The 24,315-nt window shown below is 34.4% G+C and overlaps 1 protein-coding gene across 2 annotated transcripts in view; it reads left to right on the top strand.

Moving 5' to 3' along the window:
- The window catches only part of IL17RD (interleukin 17 receptor D), a 46,498-nt gene extending 22,748 nt beyond the window's left edge, over positions 1-23,750 (top strand). The window contains exons 2-13 of one of the 2 annotated variants that reach the window (XM_082767956.1): positions 7,227-7,284; positions 10,084-10,209; positions 12,532-12,650; positions 13,104-13,224; positions 14,186-14,230; positions 14,320-14,471; positions 15,346-15,411; positions 15,936-15,990; positions 16,933-17,043; positions 18,716-18,900; positions 20,141-21,080; positions 23,415-23,750. In XM_082767956.1, the coding sequence (XP_082624082.1) occupies positions 7,248-7,284; positions 10,084-10,209; positions 12,532-12,650; positions 13,104-13,224; positions 14,186-14,230; positions 14,320-14,471; positions 15,346-15,411; positions 15,936-15,990; positions 16,933-17,043; positions 18,716-18,900; positions 20,141-21,080; positions 23,415-23,530 (2,073 nt within the window). In that variant the 5' untranslated portion in view covers positions 7,227-7,247 and the 3' untranslated portion in view covers positions 23,531-23,750. Of the gene's footprint in view, positions 1-7,226; positions 7,285-10,083; positions 10,210-10,635; positions 10,720-12,531; positions 12,651-13,103; positions 13,225-14,185; positions 14,231-14,319; positions 14,472-15,345; positions 15,412-15,935; positions 15,991-16,932; positions 17,044-18,715; positions 18,901-20,140; positions 21,081-23,414 lie in introns of those variants that run through there. The other variant, XM_082767957.1, reaches the window with a different exon arrangement.
- The last annotated feature ends 565 nt before the right edge of the window (positions 23,751-24,315 follow it).

Raw genomic sequence — 24,315 nt, 5'->3', positions numbered from 1 at the left:
CTTAAATTTGGTTTAGGGAAATAAGTATTATATGTTCCTTTTATAAAAGCATGTTGCATTTCCCAGATTCTTATGTGAAGCTTTATTCTGGTTGTATTCAGTGGTATTCTGACCTGGATGCCCATGGTCACTGGGCCATCTATATGCTTTGGTTTTTATTTTTTTGTTGTTGTTTTGATTTATTTATTTATTTATTTATTTTACTGTTTTAAAGGACTTTACTGTTTTACTGTTTTTTAAAATGTTTTAAAGGCTGTCACGTTCATTAGTACCTTTTTTTTTTTAAAAAAAAAAAAAAAAAGGCTAGAGTGAATGCTTCATAATACTTGCTTCAAGTCACAGGGCTTGAACTGGGGTAAAAAAAGCTGTATTCTGGGAGATGGAGAAGGAATATGCCAAAAGTGAACATGTCCAACAGTTTTAAAATGAAGGGAGGCGAGTTCTGTCTGCACCAGGCCTGCTGCTCCCTGCTGGGCCATGCTGCACTGAAGGGGCTTCACCGGAATGGGGCTTTTCCAAGTTCAGAGCCTGGGCCTAATTGACCTACTAGACAAACTAATGCTCTGAAAGGGACAATTGTGTTAATGTGCTGACACCTGGAGACTTACTGTTGATTTTTTGCAAGTAATGTGCAAGGAAAAGCAGGGTCTTTGAACACAACAGGCTGCTCTTGTGGAGGCTGTGCTGGGAAAGGGCTGGCCAGGGGCTCCACATACAGGGAGGGTGGGGCAGTGAATGGGGATGGTAGGGTTGCAAATGTTATTGACAATTTTTGAGGTTTAGTACTGAGTTCTGATATGAGGCTTTATACTAGTTTTTCTGGTAAACTGTTGTTCCTGTGCATGCTTATCTTGGACCTTTGGCATTGGTTATAACTAAGTATTTAGTATGTCCTGAGCACCAGAGGGTTTTCTTGTTGATCTGAGGAAAACATTTTTTCTGTAATTTTTGTTTTTCTTACAAGAGGAGGGATTGAAAGTAAAGGGATGTAAAAGGGTTAGAGACAGAAATAGTCTTGGGGATGATAAAATTAAAGGTTTGCAGTCTCTGCTTCTGTCAGCTCAGAGTAACGTTTGCAAATCCCCAAATGCAGAAGTCAGGTGCTCTCAGGGTTGCTGTATCTGGGAATCTACATCTTGTGATGCTTGAGGACAAGTTCTAACAGTTTGAGGCACTGCAGGAAAAGAAACAAAAACATTGATGGAAAGGACTGCTGGCTAAATCTAGACATGACTGCGGGAGGTAATTATGCCACTGACTTCAGTGGAATTGTACATGCTCACACCGAGCATGAATATGTCTCAAAATATGGTAATGGGGAAATCTCCTCAAAGAAGTTGCTTGTAAATATCAGTTAACAGAAACCACTTAGTTTTTGCAATTACTCCCCACTCAAAAGCATGTTTTCATGATTATTTTTTTTTTTTAAGGCAGAGATTGCTTTGAAGGATTAGAAGGTTCTTTTGAAGGAAAAAAAATTTCCATAGCAACATAACCACCCCATTTTAGAATTTTCACTGTAAGTGTGGCTTCACAAAAAGGATATAGCATTTGGATATTCTTTTTCTCAACTATTCTGCTTATATTTAAAATTAGCATCATCAAGTATGCATCTTTCTGTGTGGCCTTAAAAGTGTATCTTTAATTTTGTTTTGATCCTGACATATTTCCTTTCACCTTTAAAATAACTCACACGTTTATTTAAACGTCCAGCTCCTGCTTGGTTCCACATAAATTCATCTGTGCCTCTGCACCTCTTGTAATAAATCTAGATAGATGGATTTCTGGTCTGTTCCAACAGTTGCTGCTCCTCATCTGTGCATGCTTCTAGTTTATCTCCGTTTACTGGTTTCTTTTTGGAATTTGCTGCTTCTCCAGGAATTTATCATGCACTTATTTTTGCTCTTGCTAGTATTTATTTTCTTTACAACAGTCTCTAGAAGATGGTCACTAATTCTTTTTTTATGACGCCATTGCTCAGAATAGAGCAGTCAGAGACTATTTTTTTTCTAAAGCTTGAACATTACTAATTTAGCTAATGTACGCAACTTAGTAAATTATAGTTAATATTTTCTTTCCTATCTCTCATTAATATATTCTTTACATCACTGTTTTCAAAGTATGATCCATGGGATGGAAGTGTACAGTACATACCATACGGTTCTGCAGCACCATTAAATTAAACAATATTTATGCATTTTGAGTATCTGAACTACACTCACTGCTGGGGTGGGTGGGTTTGATTTTTTTTGAATTTTCTTCACATTTGTGAATAAGTCTTTCATTTCCCCAATACATAGTTTATAATGAAGTAAAAACAACGATCTGTTTTTTGTATCTCATGCCAAATTCAGGATGCAAATGCCACAAAGACACATTTAGCTCCTCTGCAGCTGAACTTACTTGCAGTGGCTCTAAAGATGAAGCAGTCAAACTGTAAATAAATAACAGAACAGACTAAAATCTGGTAATTTCTTATGGAAGCAATGTAATGATTTATGGGAAAGAACATAAAAGAAACTGACTGACTTAGCAGAAGCTGAAAGAGAATATTTTGAGGAATCCAGGTCACAGTTTCAAGTCTAAAATAGGCATTGAGAAGCCTATTGACCCATGAATTCACTTTTATTAAAACTTCTACACTGTAACTGAGATTTTTATTTTTAAATGTTATTCCCATAATTTGTGTATGTAATGCAGGAAGATATATATCTAAAGGCAAATATGAGAAATATGAGTTGAAATAAGCAGTTACATCAAGAATATAGTACTAACAGTACAAAGCCATCTATCCAGTGTTTAGAATTCAGTCTGCATTCAGTGGAGTATACACAAATTATATAGCATACATGAATATGGATTATGTATTCTGTTATATTCTTTTGGAAGCAGTCCAGGATGCAGGCGTATGAATAATACAGATAATTAATCCTTTCATTGATGGCTGTAGAAATATTTTAAACTTGGTTGAAAACATCAAGAAAGCTTTAAAATGAAAATAGTCAAATGTCAAAATAAAATGTCAAATGTAAACCCCCTAGTTTACTGAGCACAGAGTATGATAAACATTGATTATTCATCTTGATATTAGAGTTCAAGAAAAATTGTCCCTTCAGTTTGCCTTAGGGGAGCATGAAATTAGGACCATGTGTGTATTGATTAACAACATATGAAAGATGAATCATGATTACTGTTTTGGTCTGGTGCACAAGGTTATGCTTGAGGGGTAGTGATTTCTTACCTCCTTTACCAGATCTCTGTAATTAGTGCTAGCACGTATCTCTGTTTCCTAGTATTGATCTTAAAGTGGCTGCCTGACAGTGCCTATTCACACTCACAAATTGCCTTTCTCGAATGAAAGAATGTTTGCTCAAAAATGTTGAAGTGAACTTCAGTATTGTTTGTAAAAAATGGTTATTCATAGGACAACTCTGAAATCGTCAATTTCATTGCTGGCAGGAAGTGTCAAATAAAAAAGATATTACTTTCAGCTTGACAAAGAATGTGAAACTGTATGTGTTTTAAATTGAAGAGGAAAAAGGTCAACAAGAAAAATAAAGCAGATTTAAAAGAAAATTCTTTCCATTGTATTTAATTTACTTATGTCCTCTGAAGGCAGACGTTAGTTAAATTTAACTTTCCTCAGAGGCAAAATCAGTTCTGTGGTTAAATTTTTTTTTTTTTTTTTCCCTGGAAATAGAATCCTAACTTTGTTCCTCTCTGACCTCGTAATGGGGAGAAACAGTTGTTCTAAGCTCATTTCATTAATAAGTAGTTACTGTATATGTAGGGCAGATATTAGAAGACAATAAACAAATAAAGTAGAGGTTACCTTTCAATAATAATAATAGTCTTTGTCTCTTATGAATGATCTATTTTTTCATGTTGAAAGATAGATGCTTAAAATGAAATGCCTGCACATGCCTTGATCATCCAAATGAGTTAGTCATTCGTTCTTCCAGAGATGAGGTGTATTAGTGGTATTCAGAACTCTGCTGTTTTAAGATATCTTAGGAACTTAACTATCCAAGTTGTTGATGTGGATTGAGGAACAGATCCAGCCTTGATCTCTGTGACTTGAGGTATGTGCGCTGTGGTGGAAATCCATTCTGACTTGCTTGCCCAACAGAGATGTGGGATTTGGATCTTAGCTTATCACGTTTTCTGCAGAGTTGTGTTTTGAGCTCACATACTGTGAGACTTAATGTTATTACAGATAACAACCCCACACCTCCACTTTTTAACAAACAAGATTAACTGTAATTTAATCTGTGCATTTCAACTTGATTGTCTGTTTAAAGATCAGCGGTCTACAGTTTTTCATAAAGATGTTTTGGCTATTTTCTTTCCTATGTATTTTTTAGTCCTGATGTAAAGAAGTATGTGGACCAAAGGGATTTTATAGACAAAGCCCCAGGCAATGGAGACTTGCTTTCAAGCAATGTTCAGAATAAATTAAAAGGTGCATGTAAATTCAACAAATGGTAGTGGTTAATTAACTAAGAATGTAATACCCTAAGGCTATAACATTAGTATTTATAGTTGTAAAGTAAGATGCTCTAAACAAATTGTCTTAGCTATAAGCCATTTAAAGAACACAACTACTTTATGGCTTAAATAGAAGGAAATGCTTCCTGGAAGAATATGTTCCACTCACAGCAGGAAGTATTTGGAGGGTTAGTAGCAAAGTTTAACGTAAGTTGTCTGATTAGCATACATGTTATTAACTTAGAGCTCATATGGCAATTATCTATTTCAACATTTTAAAGTACACCTAACTCTTCCAAATTTCTACAGCCTTTTTGGACATTTTAGACAGTTTTTAAATTTAGGGAATGAAAAAACAAATTAATTAAAATACTTGTGCTGATTTTCAGTGGGGTTTGATAGAATTTGCTTGTCATCCTCAGAACTTCAGCTCTGTAACACAAAAGGAAGACAGGTATTCATTTAATGGCTTATCTGCCTATGCTCATTTATAAATATAAAAAGTTAATAGGTTTCTGTTTTGTCTCTTTTTTTTTGCGTATTTATCAAACACATAATGTGTCTTTGTTTTGCCCTAGTTAAAGTTAAATGCAATTTTTCTTAAGTAGTGTAAAAGAAACAGAAAATGTTTCAGAAGAGAACAGAAATAGTAGAAAAATTAAGACTGGAAAAAATTGTCACCTTCCTGTTTCAGGAAACCTTTTCAGATAGCAGCTTGCTTAATGCCAAACTAATTGAAAGCTAAACAAATTAAAAGCCACCTAAGAAGAGAGTGAGATTACAAAATTCCAATAGTGTCAAGATCTGCTTTGCTTTTATACCTTATGTGCTATATTTTGCATCTTTTTCTAAAGTTACTTTACTCATTTTTTTTGTTCTTCTTTCTAAACCTATCAAGTGAGAGACAGTGCATGTTTACACATGATCCTGGCAACATCTGATTACCGTTGGAGCTCTTGTATACTATTAACTTCTGCTCTTTACATTGTAGTGATAAAACCAGATATAATTCCTTTTAAAGGGTAGTGTTTTTTGTTTGTTTGTTTGTTTTTTAATGGTAAATAAAGTATTAGTTGTCTTTCAGGGAATGATAAGACTCAGTGTTACAGTTTTGAACTTTGTGTCTAGTAACAGTTAGAGTAACCCTACGTTTTGTATTTCCAAAGCCATTTCAGTGATTTCAGAAAGGTAAGTCATTACTACCTCTAAGTCCAATGTTCTTCTGTGTAGGTGTAAGAGACACACCAGACTCATTTGCCTACAAATGCGTTCAGATTCCCCCAGGACAGCAATGGGATAGTTCTCCAATTGGTCCTCAGTTGAGGCATTGTCTGTTTTGATAATATTTGATAATAGAAAAGGTTGTCTGATATGGCAAAATGGATTTCTGGAATATGCACTCCTACTGAGAAAGTTACAAAATAAAATTATTGGAATTATTCCAGTTGGAAATTCACAGTATCATTTGTTCCCCTTCAACTCTTTGTTGATTTCAGCCAATAATCAATGGAAAGATTGGAATTTAAATTTCATGTCTGTGTGTTTGTCTAATTAAGCTTTTCTCAGCAAAAATTTCTTTAAAATGTTTACAATACATGTTAAAATGATGGAAGTCTCTAGATGGGGGCATCTGACATAAATAAACCAGAAGAGTGTCCCAGTGCGTAGACCACATCGGACTCAAAGTACATTGAAATGTTAATTCCACAAGAATGATACAGCACAGCAACAGTAATTACTTATAAATGTATCTGTATATAATAAGTTAGTGAAGGACAAGCATGGGCACGTATCTGGACACAAGGCACTGATGCTCTGCAGTGACCATTTACAGTCCAGGCACCCTGATGAACCAAGCTGTAGGTATTTTTTTGTCCTGCCTTATTGTACCTCTGCTTATGTTGATCTTTGAGTTCCATGTCAGTATCAAACTTGCAAAAAAAAAATAAAATAAAAAAAATACAAAAAAAGGATGACTTGATTACGTGTGAATTCTAAGTGTGCTGAAAATTTGGTTTCTTAGTTTGCTCAGTGAACAATGAGGTAATAGAGTCCTTCAGACACCTGTTCCGAGGAAGTTAATAAGATGAGGAATGTGTGGGAAGTGATGAACACTCTTTAATCACTTTATTTACTGTTTTACTCCTACCTTATTTTTTTTCTTGGAAATGATCTTTACTAAGAAAACAAAGTGCTATAGCACAGTGCTTAACAGTACATTTTTCTTCTTTCTGCTTGAACTTCTGATATTCTTTTTCATGACTGTAGATTTGGCATCAACTTTGCAACAGACTGTCATTTCTCTTCTCTTCTGCACTATATATGCCCTAGAGAACCCTATTTGATGTATCCTTAAATCTTGATTAAAGGTGGTTTTGTTTTGTCCAGGCATCATTAACCTAGATGATGGAAATTGAGAATATCAGATACCTTTATTTAAAAAATAAACTTATGTGGTTCACATCTGTTGGGCAGGACAGACTACTTTCTTTTCTCTTTGTTTTTACATCTTGTGTATTACTTTTGGCAAATTGGTGGCAGGTGAGCACATGCAGGTATGTGCAATTTGTTCTGTCATTACTTGTATTCGGATTTCCTGACTGATGGTGTACCCAAACAGAAGGAAGAAAACCTCCTCATGAGTTCTGTCATCCTCCAAAAGACTATTTACCAAAAAAAAAAAAAATGTTCAAAGTAGGTCATTTTATTTAAATTCTTTTCCTGATATTTCTCTACAGGGCCTATCACCAGCCACCAAGATGAATGCGCTACTCAATATCACCTTTAAATACGACAGTAAGTTGAAAATCTCCAATATAATCACAAAAATCAAGGACTCTGACACTGTTGTCAATGTATACCAACATCTTTCTTAAAAATGGCTCTAAGAATATTATAAGCTCCTCAGTTTTGAAATAACTTTGAAATCTAGATCTGTTGCAGCTGGGTCAGCTGGGTCTTGTCTTTCCTGCATTTCACTGATTAGAATAATACAGTCTAATAATCTACAGCAGTTTCACTTTCAGATCATTTACTCAGTATTGGTAGGAGAATTGTGAAGGATGTTTTTACTCTGTGGAAGAATGTAGTCATTGAAAGGTTTACTACATACCAATTCATCGGAAAGCATTATTTCAAGTTTTATGCATTTTGATGTGCAATTTTTCTGGAAAAGAATCAAGTAGAAAGCCACGTTTCATGTAGAAAATTATGTAATTTATATTTGTATACAGGATAAATATCTTTAAAATATATGCCTATAAGTATTTATATGGAATTTTAGCCTTGAAGATAAGTAATGTCTCTTCAGCTGGGTGAAATACAAGGAGCTTTAGATTGGCTGCAGTTCAAAAAAAGCCCAGGTTAGTGGAAAACTATCCGTATTTCAGTGAAGTCAGGTGGTTTTAGTAATGTAGCAGAGGTGTGATTTACATGGTTTATGTTGCAGCTAAACCGACGTGGTAATCATAATAATTGTAATAAGCAGATTGCAGCAATAATACCTTGAAACTCTTCAAGGATCTGCTAAATGGATGTATTTTATTGACCTCTTTTTTAAAAAAAGTTTTTGTCACCTGTGTTTTCTATTCATGGAAGAATGAATATTGAGTGCATTGGAAATTTACCTATTTGGGGGCATTTAGTGGCCATCATCAGTATACATTCAATGTGCGTTCAAGAGAAGGTCTTAATTTACAGCAGCAATGTTTGTATTAATGCCAATACAAGTCACTTTTTTTTTTTTTTTTTTTTTGCCTACTCAAAGAATTAATTCCAATCATCCTTATGCTCCTCTATTCTTATGCTTATTTCTGAGTTTGGAGTCTTTCCTTGTGAATTCATTTATTATGTAAACTGCTGTTAATGCTTAAAGAAAATGAGCAAAATTTAAGCATGTCAGATTGTACTAGAGAGAACTTTAGATTACAAATCGTAACTTTTTTTATAGAGGAAAACAGGAAAAAATATCAGTGAGAGCAGAGATCCCTGTGTTTAGTTAACACAATAGAGCCAGTTTAAGTCCCACTATCTGACGTGTTTTTTCCATTAATTCTGGCACCAGGAGCTGTGATTAACCAATAATAAGTGTTAATTCAAAGTTCTGCTGGCACTGCACTGTTTCTGGCCAAAGGAGTTGTGTTACACAGTGCTAGGGAAAGAGCTCCCATCTATCAAGTCTAAAGAGTTCATATAATGTGAAACTACAATCTTATACTGAATAAGCCAGCATGCAAGAGAATTGGGCTTGCTGTCTGTGATTTAAATGCTTTTATTTTGCCATGCAGTAACTCTAATGAGTTTCTGGTTTGTTCTTAAATTAGATTGGTAGATTATTTATTCAGGTGAAAAACAAATGTTTGTAGGTTTCAGTAGTTCACTTGTAGTCAAGTAAAAAGTGATTTCCTGAAAAGTGTGCACTTTTCCCTAGCTGTTTTCTTCCTAATTCTGTTGTTCTCTAAAAAATGTAAATCAATGATTCACAGTCAAACCTCAGATATTTGTGCTATATTGCATTTTGGCAATTTGTCATTTGACCATAACATTTTAGCAACCAGGATCCAAAATCTTGAGCTTTCTATTAATTAGTTCCAGACGTAGCAAAAACCTGTTACTTCAAAGTTTCCATTGAAAGAGATACTCTATTCTCCTCAGAGGAAGTTCATGCTGTCATTCCCTACACTCGTAGCAACAGAATTCTACAAACAGCAAAGTAATTACCAATTGCCTAGCTTTTTGAAAAAGCGATGCTGTACAAACTGTTCTATTTTTAATTGTGGGGCAGTTACATAAAAGGCCTCTTACCATTGTTGTTCATAGCACAAAGCCATTTTCTAAAACTGCCTTTTAATTAGCATTTTTTCCTTCCTTTCTTTAAGATCACACGTTATAATAGCACTTAATTTCCATGTTTTAGTTTTACAAAGTCTGTATAGACAAATACATAGCATATAGATTATGTCTGGTTTTTAGAATTTATTGCTGGCCAGTAATATATAATCTCCTGATTAACTTGTTGGTTTTACTCATTCAAAAGTGGGATTTTTTTTAATGTGTACATCTTCATGTATGTTATGCTCCAGAACTATTGAATTCCTTAGCCACCAATACTCTTTGTGCCACAGAATGCGAGCCTAAATATTGTAAGGCTTTAAAAGTAATAAAATTTGGTATTACTTTTCTTGTTTAAATCACATACGTATTTACTTTCTGTGATACAGGCTATGCTGGTATTATAAACTGGTAGTCTTTGGAGTCCTGCAGATTAGGCTTTTGCAACTGGTGAGTGGTTGTGGTCAATGATTTGGAAAGTTTTTAATTGTCCTAAGACAAAAGGTTTGCCTGAACTTACTATACAGTGTTTTTTTGTTGTTGTTGTTGTTGTTGTTGTTTTTTTTTTTTTTTTTAAATGAAATAGTGTACATGTACTTTTACTTTGCTTAGTCTTCAAGAAAAGTTAGGAAATTCATTTCATTCTTTACTCACAAGGAGAGATGTGTCTTGCTGAAACTGAATAATTTTCAGAATTCTTTGGTATGGCACGAGATAATCAGCTAGTATGTTTTCCTTAAAGCATTTTTTCCTCTGTGTTTTTAGACTGCACTCCTTATCTGAATTCAGTGGGAAAACATGTGATCGGAGATGTGCAGAATGTAACAATCAGTCAGTATGCATGTTACGAACAGGTTGCAGTGACAATACTTTGGACAGCAAATGCCATTGGTAAGTAGTAGAGGAAAATGGAGTGAACACAGCTGATGATGCACTTCCTCCATTTGGAATCTTGACTCTCTTCTTGAGGTTATTTTTCCAGCTGTGACAGCCATTAAAACCAAGTATCAAAATAAACCGAATTGTAGAACCAGATTTTTGAGTTGATGTGTCACAAAATGTTAAAACCAAGATTTTTGAAATTAATGAAGCATGTTCAATCATATAGGTCCCAATGAAAACACTATTATAACTGATAGATCTTTAAGTGGGAACAAAAGAGTTTTTTCATTGATAAAATAAGTATTTTTAAAAAAGTTTTTGTCTTGATATCATACTTTTTAATTTATATTTTCTTGTACATTATAAATGCACGCATAAATTATATGTATGTGTTAATATTGGTAGTTCGTGCTCAAAGTTTTTTTTTACTGGCAGGTATGTATGATCGAAAAAAGTTTGGAGACCACTGCAGTAGTGTGTGCTCTCTCTGTACAGCATCTCACCATCATCATAATTAAGGTGCTGAACAACGTAATATAAACTCATTTTCTTCAGTGACCATTGTTTAGCAAATGAAAAACCTGGAGTTTCCTTCTTGAATGGTTTTAGTACTTCGTTAAAGAATTTCTTCTGCAAAGGTGCTTTTCAGTATCAAGTACATCATTACAATTAGAGTTAAGCGCAGTACATTTTTCAGAATTAAAATGTTTGCCTATTCTTTTGCTCATACAGCAGATAAGATCAAATTGATACTTCATGGTTTGTAATTCCTCAAAAAGCTTTTCAATTATTTTTTTCTTATGATTTAATAAGAGCTGGAAGTTTGCATTTATGTGGTAAGATTGCACCCTAAGTGATGAGATATGGCTGCTAATGAATATGTGTATTCTTGAACTTGACATGCATTTTTAGAATAGACCTAGATTTAATAAATCAAACATTTTAGCTAAGAAAAAATTGTTGGATTTTCTTTGTGACTTCCTGGTATTAATTCATGCTTTCAGAATTTGATAACATATTGAATTTATAACAGAAAATAATGATTAATTACTGGGGTTTAAGACAGTATGTGGAAACTACACTGCGAAGCTGTGCAGTTGAAACCATTTGGTAATCTTCAGCTGCAGACTGGATGAATCAAGCCTTTATGGCAAACAAAGCTTGGTGTTCTTTCTTGTAAGGATCAGAGGTTAATCCTCTGGAAAGTGTGAAGACAGAATTGTTGTTGAAACGTCTCGGGTGACATGGAGACTGGACACTTTCTTTTTCATGGTCTTCATGTAAGCACAAATAATGCTTTTGTTCCATGGGATATTAAGAACATATTGGGCAATGCATGGTCTTTCTCGTATACATAATTATATATATATAAAAAAATAATAATCTAACGGAACAGAGGGGGCTTGAAGATCATACTTTTTTTTTTAGTGTTCAAACATAGTATGTAGTCAAATTTATGTTTTGATTCTTGTCACCTGTAGTTCTACAAAAGCTGTGTCTGTGCCTTTTGATAAATCTGTATTCTGCCATTTGTGATGCTGTTGAACAAATGTAATTAGATGGAGTAATGCTAGTTAGACTTGAAGAACTGTGCAGTGACTTTGATACCTGAGCCACAGAACTATCACAGCATAACAATGACGTTCTCCTGTGACACTCGCATCACCATGCTTCTATCTAGTCATGCAATGAAGTAACTCTGTGATGAAAACATTGTGAAGAAATGCAAAGACACTGCTGAGGGTTGATTATGTTAGAGTAGCTTGAAAAAAAAGGTGTAATTTTGGCATCACTTACAAATAACTGTATGTATGCACTCACTGGAATAAATTCCATTCCATGTAAGTCAATATTCCTGTTATCCTGTAGTATACTAGAAATAAAGAAGTTGTAACAACTACTATCACTTTATAACTTTCTTATCATTTATAAACTTCTAGGTTAAAGGAGTATTATTATAATTTGTTAGCAAATGTATTTTATTGCAAATAATGGAAATGTGATGCTACTATAAAGTACTGCTGATGAAAGTACTGATTATTTAGATTGTAGTGGTAATTTGGAAGCCCTGTCTGCTATGTGGGCCCCTCTGCTCTAGGCATTACACAAGTATGCAGTAATTACAGCCTTCACCAAAGGCTGAATTCTAAATAGGCAAGATAGAAAATGTTGGAAGAACTGACACACAATGGCAAGTATTAAAACACAAACGTATTTCTTATGAATGTTAGGATTTATTTTTAAAGGCAAATGAACTATCTTCATACTATATAAAATATCACAGAATACCTTTTGAAATATTAGTCTATTTAAATGCCCTGCTGTTTGCAGGGATTGAATACCTGAAAGGATTTCGAGTCATCCTCGAGGAGTTAAAATCTGAAGGAAGACAATGTCAGCAGATGGTTTTAAAAGATCCAAAGCAGCTCAGCCCAAGTTTTAAACGAACAGTAAGTGCTTTGTTTCAAGAAATATTTCATTGTTACTTGATTGTGTGAAGTCTTGAAAGTATTTATTTGCTGTGTATAAATGTGTATATATTTACATAGATACACGTTTAATGTGCTGTTTACTAGTTTACTAGGGTGCAGATTGCTTCCTAACATTATTTTTCTTTAATGAATAGTTGTCGATCTAGAGACAGATGTAGTCCCCTTCTGTAGAATTTTTCCTGAGGCTGGAAATTGTCATAAAGTCTTTTTGGGTGACTGTGGAGTGCAGGTGCATGTTTGAAACAGTCCATATACTGATTCTGTATTATGCTTCCTCATCATAGTGTGTGGCAGAGGGATGTATACAGGGTTCTTAATGTATTAGTTTCTGCTCATGTTTGCAGAACTGTGGGCCTATTTGAGAGAAAATGCTTTCAATTATAATAGTTTCAATCTTGTGTCTTTGTGTAGGGAATGGAATCTCATCCCTTCCTAAATCTGAAGTTTGAAACAGATTACTTTGTAAAGATTGTTCCTTTTCCTTCCATTAAAAATGAAAGTAATTATCACCCATTTTTCTTCCGAACTCGAAGTAAGTATTGTGTACAATATAGCATTACATAACATCTCTTTCTTTACTCCCCTCCCCTCCTTTTTTTTTTTTTTTTTCTTGTCAGAAAAAGCTTTTCTGATGTAAAAGAGTAGCTTTTCATGTAGCAGATGATGATGTTAGGGGAGACTGGGTTAAGATAGGTGTTGACGTAGTCTTTGAAGGAAGGACTGGGTGTTATATGGCAAGAACTTGCATGCCTTTCATAAATCTGTGGCATATAATACATGGTAGTCAACAACCAGAAGAAGAAACTTGTGTTAACTCCTTTCCTTCCCCTCACTGGACGTTGTGAACAAGCTCTGAGATCAGTTTCAAGAATGGCTATATAGGCATAAATGTAGATGAGTACATATCAAACTAGACAGTAACAACTCAAGTAGAACTTCTCAAAATTATTTAGGAACTGGCAATTCTCATTAGAGCTAAAGAGAAGGAACTTAAATAAATTCCTCAGTGCTTAAATCGTCTGATGGCAGTCTAACTCTAAGCACCCTTTTGAGTGTAACGTCTGTATGTATCTTGTGTTTTTTTCTGTATAAAACTTTCTTAAAATATTTTCAAACCTGTCTTTTGATGTGTACCAAAGTTGCATTTGTGTGCTCAGCATACTATTTTAAATTAAGTAAATGTAATTAATGCCAGTTTCTACTTCTTCCTCTCCTCCTGAGATGTGCCTGGTGCTATCCCTTTTGTCTCACTAAGGACTGCTATTTTCAAATTACTGAACCTATGTTTCTCGTATAAAGATGAGAAGGAACTTCAATCATAACATAGAAGCTGGGTTTGCAAAGTATATTTACTCCAAGCATATTATAGACTGGGAAATGAATGAATACTGCCCTCAAAATGCTGAAGTAACTCCCTTCTTTTGTCCTTTCTTTTTTTCTTTAAATAGCATTTGGATACTGTATCATTAATATTTTTTTGTGTGTGTTTGTAGCATGTGAGTTGTTGCTACAGCCAGAAAACCTTGTCTGCAAACCTTGTAAGTTAAATGTAATTTTTTCTTTATCTTATAAAAAGTCACTGTCATTCAAGAGTCAGTTGGCAATTCATGAATATCTCCTCTGACAGACTGGAAGCCAAGAAATCTGAGTGTTACCCAGCAGGGTTTTAACATGCAAGTGTCTTTTGATCATGCTCCCCATAACTTTGGGTTTAGATACTACTTTCTTCACTACAAACTTAAGCATGAAGGACCATTTAAGCAGAAGACCTGCAAACAGGTACGTCGCTGCATTTTTCAACTCTTAAAAGCACAGACCTCATTAACATAGATGTTCTAAGGTTTTACAGAAACTTTAAAAACTTACTATAATACAGAATACTATTGTTTTTTAAATTTTAAATTATTTGGTACTATTTCTGTAAATAATAATTGCATTGTGATAGAACTCATCAGTCAAAACCAGGCTTGAGTGCTCCATTGGTGCTGGATACTATAAGCAAAGGGGAAGAGGCTGTTCTCTTTTTTAAAGACCCTATAACTGATTAGTACTTGGAACTGTAGTTTATTAGTTTTTTTAAAAAAATATTCTTATCATGTAATATTCTCTCTACACTAAATTTTACGACTTAAAAGATTATCTATTTGAGATGGTATCACAAGGTAGCTCTCATTTCAGTATGCGTGGAAGTAGGCTGTGATTCTTTTACAACGAAAAACTATGTCCTCTTTACAACTAAAAACTATGTCCTCTTATGGGAGCTGCAATTTACTATATTGTTTCCCTGAACTTTGGTTAGCATTTAATAGCGAAGTTGGTCAACCTTTGATCCTAAGTCTCTGAAAGCTAGGGAGCTTCAGGGCATAACATAGCTTGTGTTAGACCAAGGTTTTGAGGTGTTTTGTTTGTTTGTTTGTTTGTTTTGGTTTGGTTTGTTTTTTTTTTTTTTTTTTTGGATAATCAATCATACTTGATTTTTGCAGATAGAGGATTGTAGTCTTTGCATATTTGAATAGAGAAATTCAGTTTTTGTGGTTTAGGATGTCCTACTTCAGGAGAGCACCATACGTTCCTAAATCAATGCGACTGTATTTTGTATTAGGTTTTAAAAGTATGTGAATGGCTAGCAAAGTATTTTCTTTCTTTAATGTAGGAGCAAAACACAGATACTACAAGTTGTATTCTTCAGAACGTAACTCCAGGGGACTATATAATTGAGGTAATATTTAGAAACTCGTACTACAGCTGAATTAATATATTAATGGGGGGAAAAATGAAACTAAAGTATTTCAAGTCAAACTGTTTGGTAAAATTAAATTTCAGGCATCCCTACTGAGGTACCTTGGGCAAGTAAAGGCAGATTGTTCTTGACCTTTCTATAGCTTTACTTCTCTAAACACGTAGTACTTCCATCTGTGCCTTCAAGTAAAATTGTGGTCCTGCATAATTCTTGGACTTTGATTCTTAATTAGAATTCTGTAGTTTGGTCAATTTCCACTATACTTGAGAGCTGTGTATTTCTTTTGGTGATGACAGTATGGGAAGTCTAAAAGTTAATATCACAACAGTAACTATGTATGATCAAAGATGAGTGATTTCACTAGTTACTACTTTAAAATGTTCTGTAATTTTAACTTTTGAATAGTAAGTTTCATATCTGGTTGGGAAATGATGTTTATATATTGCAGAAAATAAATAAAATGAATTTTCCACAAAATAAAATTCAACTTTTACTTTTCAAAGCTGGTTGATGACACTAACACAACAAGGAAAACAATGCACTATGCACTAAAACCAGGTATGTTTTTTTTAAAGCAGTATACACTATATATATTATTAACTTTTATTCAGTTTTAATTATTTTGAAAATAAATGTTGATTTGACATGTCTGTTTGCTGTAATCAATACTACTGAGGCAAACATACTGTGTTCTTTTGACCTAATGAAAAGAGAGTACACATGCACTCTGTGTATCTCTATATATTTAGTACAGTTTAGATCAACATATAGTTGGAAATCTTTGTGGGAAAGTCACATTTGTTGTGCATGTGGATATGAAAAGTCATAGTCTGTATCTTAATCGCAAACAAATGATGCATGCAGTAGTGTGGAAATAATGTAATGAACTATGAGAGCAGCCTAAGAACACTACCTGACTGTGCACTTCAGCCATGAAATGAAATTTAGCAGTGTGAAAAACCAGTCAGGTGAATGCTTGGCATCTGTATGTATTAGACCAGTCACTGAGAAATTAAACAGGGATTTCAGAATTTAACTGCAGACCAAAAGCATAGATGAAGGCAACAGACAAAGCAGGCTGATTGCTAATGCACATTGCTAAAGGTAATCTCTGCAGGAATTCAGTTTTTCCCTAAGTGGCTAGTTCAGCACTCTGGAATGAAAATTTGACAGGCCAAATGACTGGTGTGTATAGTATTAAAAACTAAACTCAGGTAAAGTTCCCCTCATGGGGGTGGGGTGGGAGGTGACAACACACAGTCTGAGTTGGCATACAGCACTTGTTACTTCTTGTTGCTTGCATTAGTTGCTCTAATGCTGTGGTGATGAGGGCAATTAGCATAAAAATATTTATAACGGAGCAGAACATGATGTTTGATTTCTCTGTATATTTGAGAATCATCTGATAATAGTGTGTGCTGCAGCAATTTTTTTCTCAGTGTAAAGATTGATTAAATAGTTATAATAAACCCATGCCTAATTCTGCTTTATTTTTCAAAGTACATTCTCCGTGGGCTGGACCAATAAGAGCTATTGCCATTACAGTCCCTTTAGTTGTCATTTCAGCGTTTGCAACACTTTTCACGGTGATGTGCCGCAAGAAGCAGCAAGGTAAGAGTTTGTTCAATACAGAGTTGCATTTAAATGTACTTTTGCAACTAAAAAGGTCCTAGCTAGTAGGTTTATTCCAGAAATACCTTCTTCTGAAGAGCTTGCTTTCTTTTTAACTTCTTTGTCTTTCCTTCACACAGCCCCACAGCCTTTTTGTGTGTTGAAACTTATAGCAAATTCTTAATCCAGTGCTTGATGGTGATTTTTTTGTAATTAAAAGTACTGTTAACTTTTAAAAAGTTAATAATTTTTACTTTTTAAAAAAAAATACTAATCAGGAGTTCACTGTAGACAGAATAGAAGAGTAGCTGGAAATATTTTTGATGTAAGGTTTCTTTTTATTCATGAAAATACTGCGTGTCAGTGTAGAATATGAACATATCTGTAAATTGTCTTATTTTAAACATTCCTTTATTTCATTCAGAAATGTCTAGTTAATATTTATTTTAAACCAGAAGGAAATGTGATACAAATATAACTCAGCACCCTCTGAAATACTACTTGTATCTATTAATGCAGATTTGCTCAGTTTCCTGGAAGTTGCCTTTACGCTTCATCCTAAGTCTTCTCCCTAAATTTACTCTTCTGAAGACTCGCAGTTTCAGACTTTCTGCAGATGTTGCAGGAACTTCTGTAATGTAGTTTCCATCCCTTTTCACCGACTTCTATCTCTTCCACGTCCAGGACCTGGCAAGCTGTGATTGTTACATTGAGATGTTAAAAACAATTGGCATTTTCTGTGGAATCTAGGGAATCATGCGGTTTCATGAATATGGAAAAAGAGGTTACATTCTCCAAACCTCACGTATCTGTGTTATCCATCTGAATGTTGGAAATGAGGTATACTGCAAGTGCTATATGCTGTCTGGGTTAAATCCTTTTACCTTCTGGTCTTCTGTGGCTGTTCCTTTGCTTGCAGCTAGCTCAGTTCCAACAAAAAGACAAATCACTGAGGATTTGTCTACAGAGAGAAGTGTTCCAGATTAGTTATTCCTGATGAAAAATAAAATTGTTGTAAATTAAATCCATAGATCGAAGTTTAATTTTGAGTAAAAAATGAGTATTCCAAAATAAAGTTTAACCAACTGCAGAACAAGATTGAATTAGCTTGGTGTGAAGCACTCATGTTCTGGTGTGAAAGCATCCATACAAGAAAGAACACACTAGTAACTATCTGGATTTAAGTTAATACCATCTTAATTCAGATTAATGTCCATATATGACATACATACCAGAGAGATACTATATGATGTTCTGAAAGGATCTGTATTCTTGGAGTTTAATGTTCTTACCTGTTGTGTCACATTTCTGTTTTATTAAAAAAGTAAATAAGACTGTTATGCAGAAAGCTCTTGATGATAGTATACATGTATCTTTAAGGTCTATGGTGTTTGAACAGTGTGTTGAAACAACGTCATTCTGTTTATAAACTAAAGCTGTCTTGAGTTTTCTGAGTTGTACAGTAATAATTTTACATTTCACTTCCCAAGTATGTTCCACATATGTAGCAGGTCCAAAGTTGGTAAATAGAGGGTATGCAATTTTTCAGGCTGGAAATGAATTATCATTTGAAAAGTCTTTACTACATGCTTTAGTAAAGAGCCTAATAAAGTTTAAAGCAAATAAACTCACACGTTTATTGTGTGAACGCTCTTCCTCTCTTCCAATTTAGAAAATATATATTCCCATCTAGATGAGGAGAGTTCAGAGTCTTCAGCATATGCTGCAGGTCTCCCTGTGGAAAGACTTCGTCCTCGGCCAAAAGTGTTCATCTGCTATTCCAGTAAAGATTGCCAGAAACACATTAATGTCATCCAGTGCTTTGCTTATTTTCTTCAGGATTTTTGTGGCTGCGAGGTAAGCTCAATATTTCTTCTGTAAACAGAATTGCTTTAATTAAAACAGTACCCACAAAACTCATAGTGATATGTACTTGAAGTGGGCTATTTCAATGCCTCCTTTCAACAGATGTAATTTTCATTATTTTTCTACATATTGCCTATATAATTTTTCTTATAGTCTGCATAGAAGACAGAATTGTGGAAAATGTGTACTGCATTGATTCCAGGACTTTTATTCAGCCATACTTAGTGAGTTTTATGTTAACTGCTTTTTCTGTGTAGAAGGTCATGCATCTTTATAATTGGCACCCACACAAGTATTAAAGATATAGTTCAGTGTTTCTAAAAGTATCTTTCACATTAGAACTCTGAAGTGGTAATACCAAACATGCACACTTGAATACATTAAGAATCCTGTTTATGCAGCAAATATATGTATTTGTTGATATTCTATATTGATTTTTGTGGATTTTTTTTACTTTCTGTTCCATTGTTGCTGTAAAATGAGCATCTTTTTTTCTTATTTTTGATTTAAAGCTGTAAGACAGACATCAAAATTCCCACTTTGAAATACTAGGCTCAGAATCTGAGACGTTTTAAAAAAATATGATCAATATGCATCCAGTTATTCACTTTATAATTGTAAGAAAAGTCAAGATAATTACTAGTTTATTTTATTGAATTTTAATCCTGCCACTGAATCTGAATGTATGAATTGGAACTTTTTTTCAGCTATACAGCAAGTCTGACCTCTGGTGGCCAAACATATTAAAATAATGGATGCCCCACATATCTGGGGATGTTCACAGTTTATTCACAGGCTTAAAATGTTTCAGACTTTAAGTAACAACCAGCAAAATGGGTTCATGTAGTAACTAGCATTGTAAAACAATCTGGAAGGTTTTCCTTTTTACCTTAGCAGTTCACTGACTTCCTTAGCCCAGTGAAATATTCAGCCTACAGGCAAAGTTTAGGCTGAACATAAGGCTTTGCTTATTTTGGTGAATAACTACTGACATGGTTAATACTGCTGATTCCAGTTTGTCCACTACCAATGCTGTGTTAATTATTACTTAAATATCTTTTAATACCTGATACATCAAGGGCAAATCATAGTTAAACTCATAATTAATTTTCAATTGTTGCATAAATACAAGCTGATTTGCTGAGCATTTATAAAACATTTAGATGTTATTAGTAAATGTATCTAATAACCTAATAATAAAAATCAACCAGAATGTTCTTTTCTCTTCCAGGTGGCTCTAGATTTGTGGGAAGATCTAAAAATTTGTAAAGAAGGTCAGAAAGAGTGGCTTATAGAAAAAATAAATGAGTCTCAGTTTATCATCATCGTGTGTTCCAAGGGAATGAAATACTTTGTTGAAAAAAAGAACTGGAAACACAGAGGAGTAACCAAAGACACAGGACAAGGAGAACTCTTTCTGTTTGCTGTGTTGACTGTTGCAGAGAAGCTTCGTCAGGCAAAGCAGAATTCAAATGACCTCTGCAAGTTCATTGCAGTCTATTTTGATTACTCCTGTGAAGGAGACATCCCTGGTATTCTGGATCTGAGTACAAAATATAAACTCATGGACAATCTCCCTCAGCTTTATTCACATTTACATTCCAGAGACATTAGCGTTCAGGATGCAGAGGTGTTTCCTGTTAATGTTAGTAAAAGGAATTATTTCAGGAGCAAGTCTGGTAGGTCCCTTTATGTTGCCATTTGCAATATGCATCAGTTCATTGACCAGGAGCCGGATTGGTTTGAGAAACAATTTATTCCCTTCCTTCCACCTCCTTTATATTACTCAGAACCTGTCATGGAAAAAATTGATTCAGGCTTTGTTTTAAATGACTTAGTGAATAAACAGGTGATGGATGATGATTTTTACCTGAAAACAGATGTAAATATTATTTCAGCTAGAAATTCAGACTCTCATTGTATAATTCAGCACTTAAACCTTGGAGAAGATACAGAAACTCAGGACATTCAAGGTGGTGGCAGCTCTGTTCTTCAGCCGTTGTTACATGCTGTTAAAACTTCAAATCTGAAAAATATGCCTCGAGATTCTGGAATCTATGATTCATCTGTTCCTTCATCTGAACTATCTTTACCCTTAATGGAAGGACTACTGACAGACCAAACTGAAACATCTTCTATTACAGAAAGTGTTTCTTCTTCATCAGGATTAGGTAAGATACAGCAGTGTTTTGAAAAATATGTCTGAACATCTCAAAATACTTAAGATACTGTGTAAGGAGCTAGATAGAGAGCTGCCCAGGAAGGTAAGCATTATGTACAGGTGGTCAAAAAAGATAGGTTTTTAATAACATTAAAGGAAAAGAATCATTCTACTTGCTGTGGGGAGCTGATCCTTAGCTTAGTAAGATTTCATTAAAGTTATATTAATAAGCCACTTTTCATTGATTCACCTAATAACTGGAGAGATTGCATCTTCCTTCCAGAGAGACTCCTTGACAGCTGGCAGCTGTGTGGCTTAATCAGGACAGTAATATGGTGAAACATTCTTACAGAAAGGCCATAAATCTAAAACTGACATACTATTTTACTCCAGCGCATGCTAGAACCTTTAGGGATACACTCTATAATGAGTGGTTAACTCAAGTTTCAGAATCACACTGGGTTTCTCATCTGATATGGAGCTGAGATGGACAAGCAAAAAGGTTTCAGTGGAGGAATTTAAATGCTTGGAAGACACTCTCCAAAACAGATACAGAGATTTACATGCATACAGTTAGATGGCATAAATATTGCCTTGGACCATATAAAAGCTGATCTGACCTTACTAGTTTGAATACATTGAATTGACATCACAGCTACATCAGTATGGAATGTTTCAGCAATTGTATGTATTAGGATAAAAATGTTTGAGATTTTCCTGGAGCAGCTACAACAGGTGAACGGCATTTTGATGCTGATATGCTGTTTTGCTTTCTTGAATGAGTCTTGGCAATGAGGTAACTTGATAGACTTTTCTTTTAACTAAATGCATTCTTTTGATTATTCAGATAATTCATAAGCTATCTTTGATGCCAGAATTATGTTAATGAGGGAACATATAGATACTGATTGATACTGCATTTGTATGTATAGTCTTAATAGTCTGTAGAACAAAATAACTAGAACCTGAAAACTTTCCATGGAAAAAATACAGATTTATTGAATTCGTTGTATAACCCGTAAATAGCCTGTTATTGCTTCAAAATTTGTATTATATGCTTTAATTTCCTGCTGTCTTCTAACTCAGCCTTTTCACATATTTGTGGAAAAGCTTACAGATTATCTATAAAGGTTCTAGTATGTGCTGGACAAAAGTAGGATGCTAGTTTTAGATTTATGCCTCTCTGTAAGAATGCGTTACCAGTATTCCCCCTCATGGCTCAATCACAGAGCTGTCAGCTGAGTATCTCAGCTGCCAAGTGGTCTCTGGAAGAAAGAAGCAGTCTTTCCAGTAATTGAATCTCAAGTCACATACATAGTTGTTAACATGTTTCATCTATAGAGGCTAAGCATTATAGCACTGCCTGGTGAAGGTGCATCTTAATGCTGATGCTGTAACATGCAAAGAAACCGAAATAACTTTTGACATTTTCTCATTCTTTATCCCTGTCCAAAAACACTACTGTGACTCATGCTCAAAATTCCCCTTGCCCAAACCATGGTCCTAATTGGGTGCAAAGAAGATAACGTCTAGAACTGAATATCATCTGCCCACTAAGTAGGTTACAACCCATTACATCTTGTTACTGTCCAATACATACAAAATGTTTATAGATGTAATATTTACATGCCTAGTAATGAGAGAAGTAAATACTACTGTGTAGCTTGTATTCATGTTCTAGTAGTCGGACATGTCCAAATTATTACTTTGAATTCACAGTGCCATTTGTGTTCTGGCTATGGATTTTTATCTGTAACTTGGTCACAAATGAAGTGAACAGCTCTGTCATTCAACAGCAAGTATATGTATCTCAGGGTACTTCCCCCCACCCCCTTTTCTTCTTTGAAAGACAGTTTTATTTACTCTTTCGAATTAAAACAATAGATCACATGAACTGCACTGAAAGTGTTAGAAATTATGTACAGACAATAGGCTTCAGACAAGCACAGAACTGCAAAGAGGAAATTCTCAAAGAGATCATCGCATTAGGTATGATCCACTGACACTTAAACCAAAATAATGTTGTGGAAGACCCAGCAGCCAGACCTTTAATAGGTCCATTCACTAATATGGTCTTCTCCAGGAAGCCCTGCCTGGGGAGAAAGTTTGTATTAACTCTTTAGATAAGGAGTTACTGAGCACAATAGTTCAGCCTCATAATTGAGGCATTATGATCCAGCAGGGTTCATAAGTTCTTTGCATTGTTTCTAAAATATTGAATGAATGCAAAGTCAGTGTTTGAAGTAATAAACCTCACTCTTTTTCCTTTTTTTTTCTTTTTTTTTCTTTTTAATTTATTTTTTAAATTTTTTAATTTTTAATTTTTTATTTTAATCTTTCATAGGGGAAGAAGAACCTCCTGTAATTACTTCTGCAAAGTTCTTAGTGCCTGGAATATGTAAAGCAGAATTTCATTGCCATATCCATACTGATGCACTGCAGGCAATTGCCCCTTTGTAATACATCACAATATTGCTATGCATTGCCACTTTATCAACAGCCTCTGTTTCTGCTTTAACTGCCACACTGTTTCAGCACTAAATCTACTTGAAGGAACAAATGCTCCCTGAAGATGACCAACGATTTGTAAGGGATTTTTACGGCCAGTAAACTTGAATCTGTTGGGCTTAATATTAAGTTTTTCATGATTTGAAAAATGCAGCAGGAAAAAAAACACTTCAGAATTATTCCTATTACTAATTTACATTTAATGATATTACACTGTTTACAGATGTCATTATCAAGTGACTTTTTTTTTTTTTTTTTTTTTTTTTTTTTTACTAAACATAATCTTACAGCTGGACATAAAACGGTTTAGAACATTAAGTCTTAGTAAATCTTGTGGTCCAGCATCTCCCTCTATCTTTAAGTGCTGACATTTTATGGCAGGAGTGTTGTAGTGAATGAGAGCAGGATTTTTTTGGAAGGAAGATTAAAAACAAAGGTGAGATCAAGAAATTCTTCATCGGGAGAAATCCTTTTCTCTTAAAAATATTTGAATTCCTATCCTTATAGTCTCCTCTCTTTCCCAGATGTTAACATGTCTCAGTACTTATTTTCAGATGAACATGTCTCTGTTCTATATGATTCTCCTCTGTTTTCTCCATGATCTAGATATGGTGATGCACAAATAGTACCATTTTGAGTCTGAAGTATCGTTTTTGTAACAGATACAAATATAAATTCTGCATATGCTGAGTGATACCATGGAAACTTTCCTGTTTTCTTCCTGGAAGGGCTAATAT

This window comes from Aythya marila, assembly GCF_965140915.1.
Source record: "Aythya marila genome assembly, chromosome: 10".
In the NCBI taxonomy this organism is placed as follows: Eukaryota; Metazoa; Chordata; class Aves; order Anseriformes; family Anatidae; genus Aythya; species Aythya marila.
This window is presented reverse-complemented; position numbering and strand designations above follow the sequence as displayed.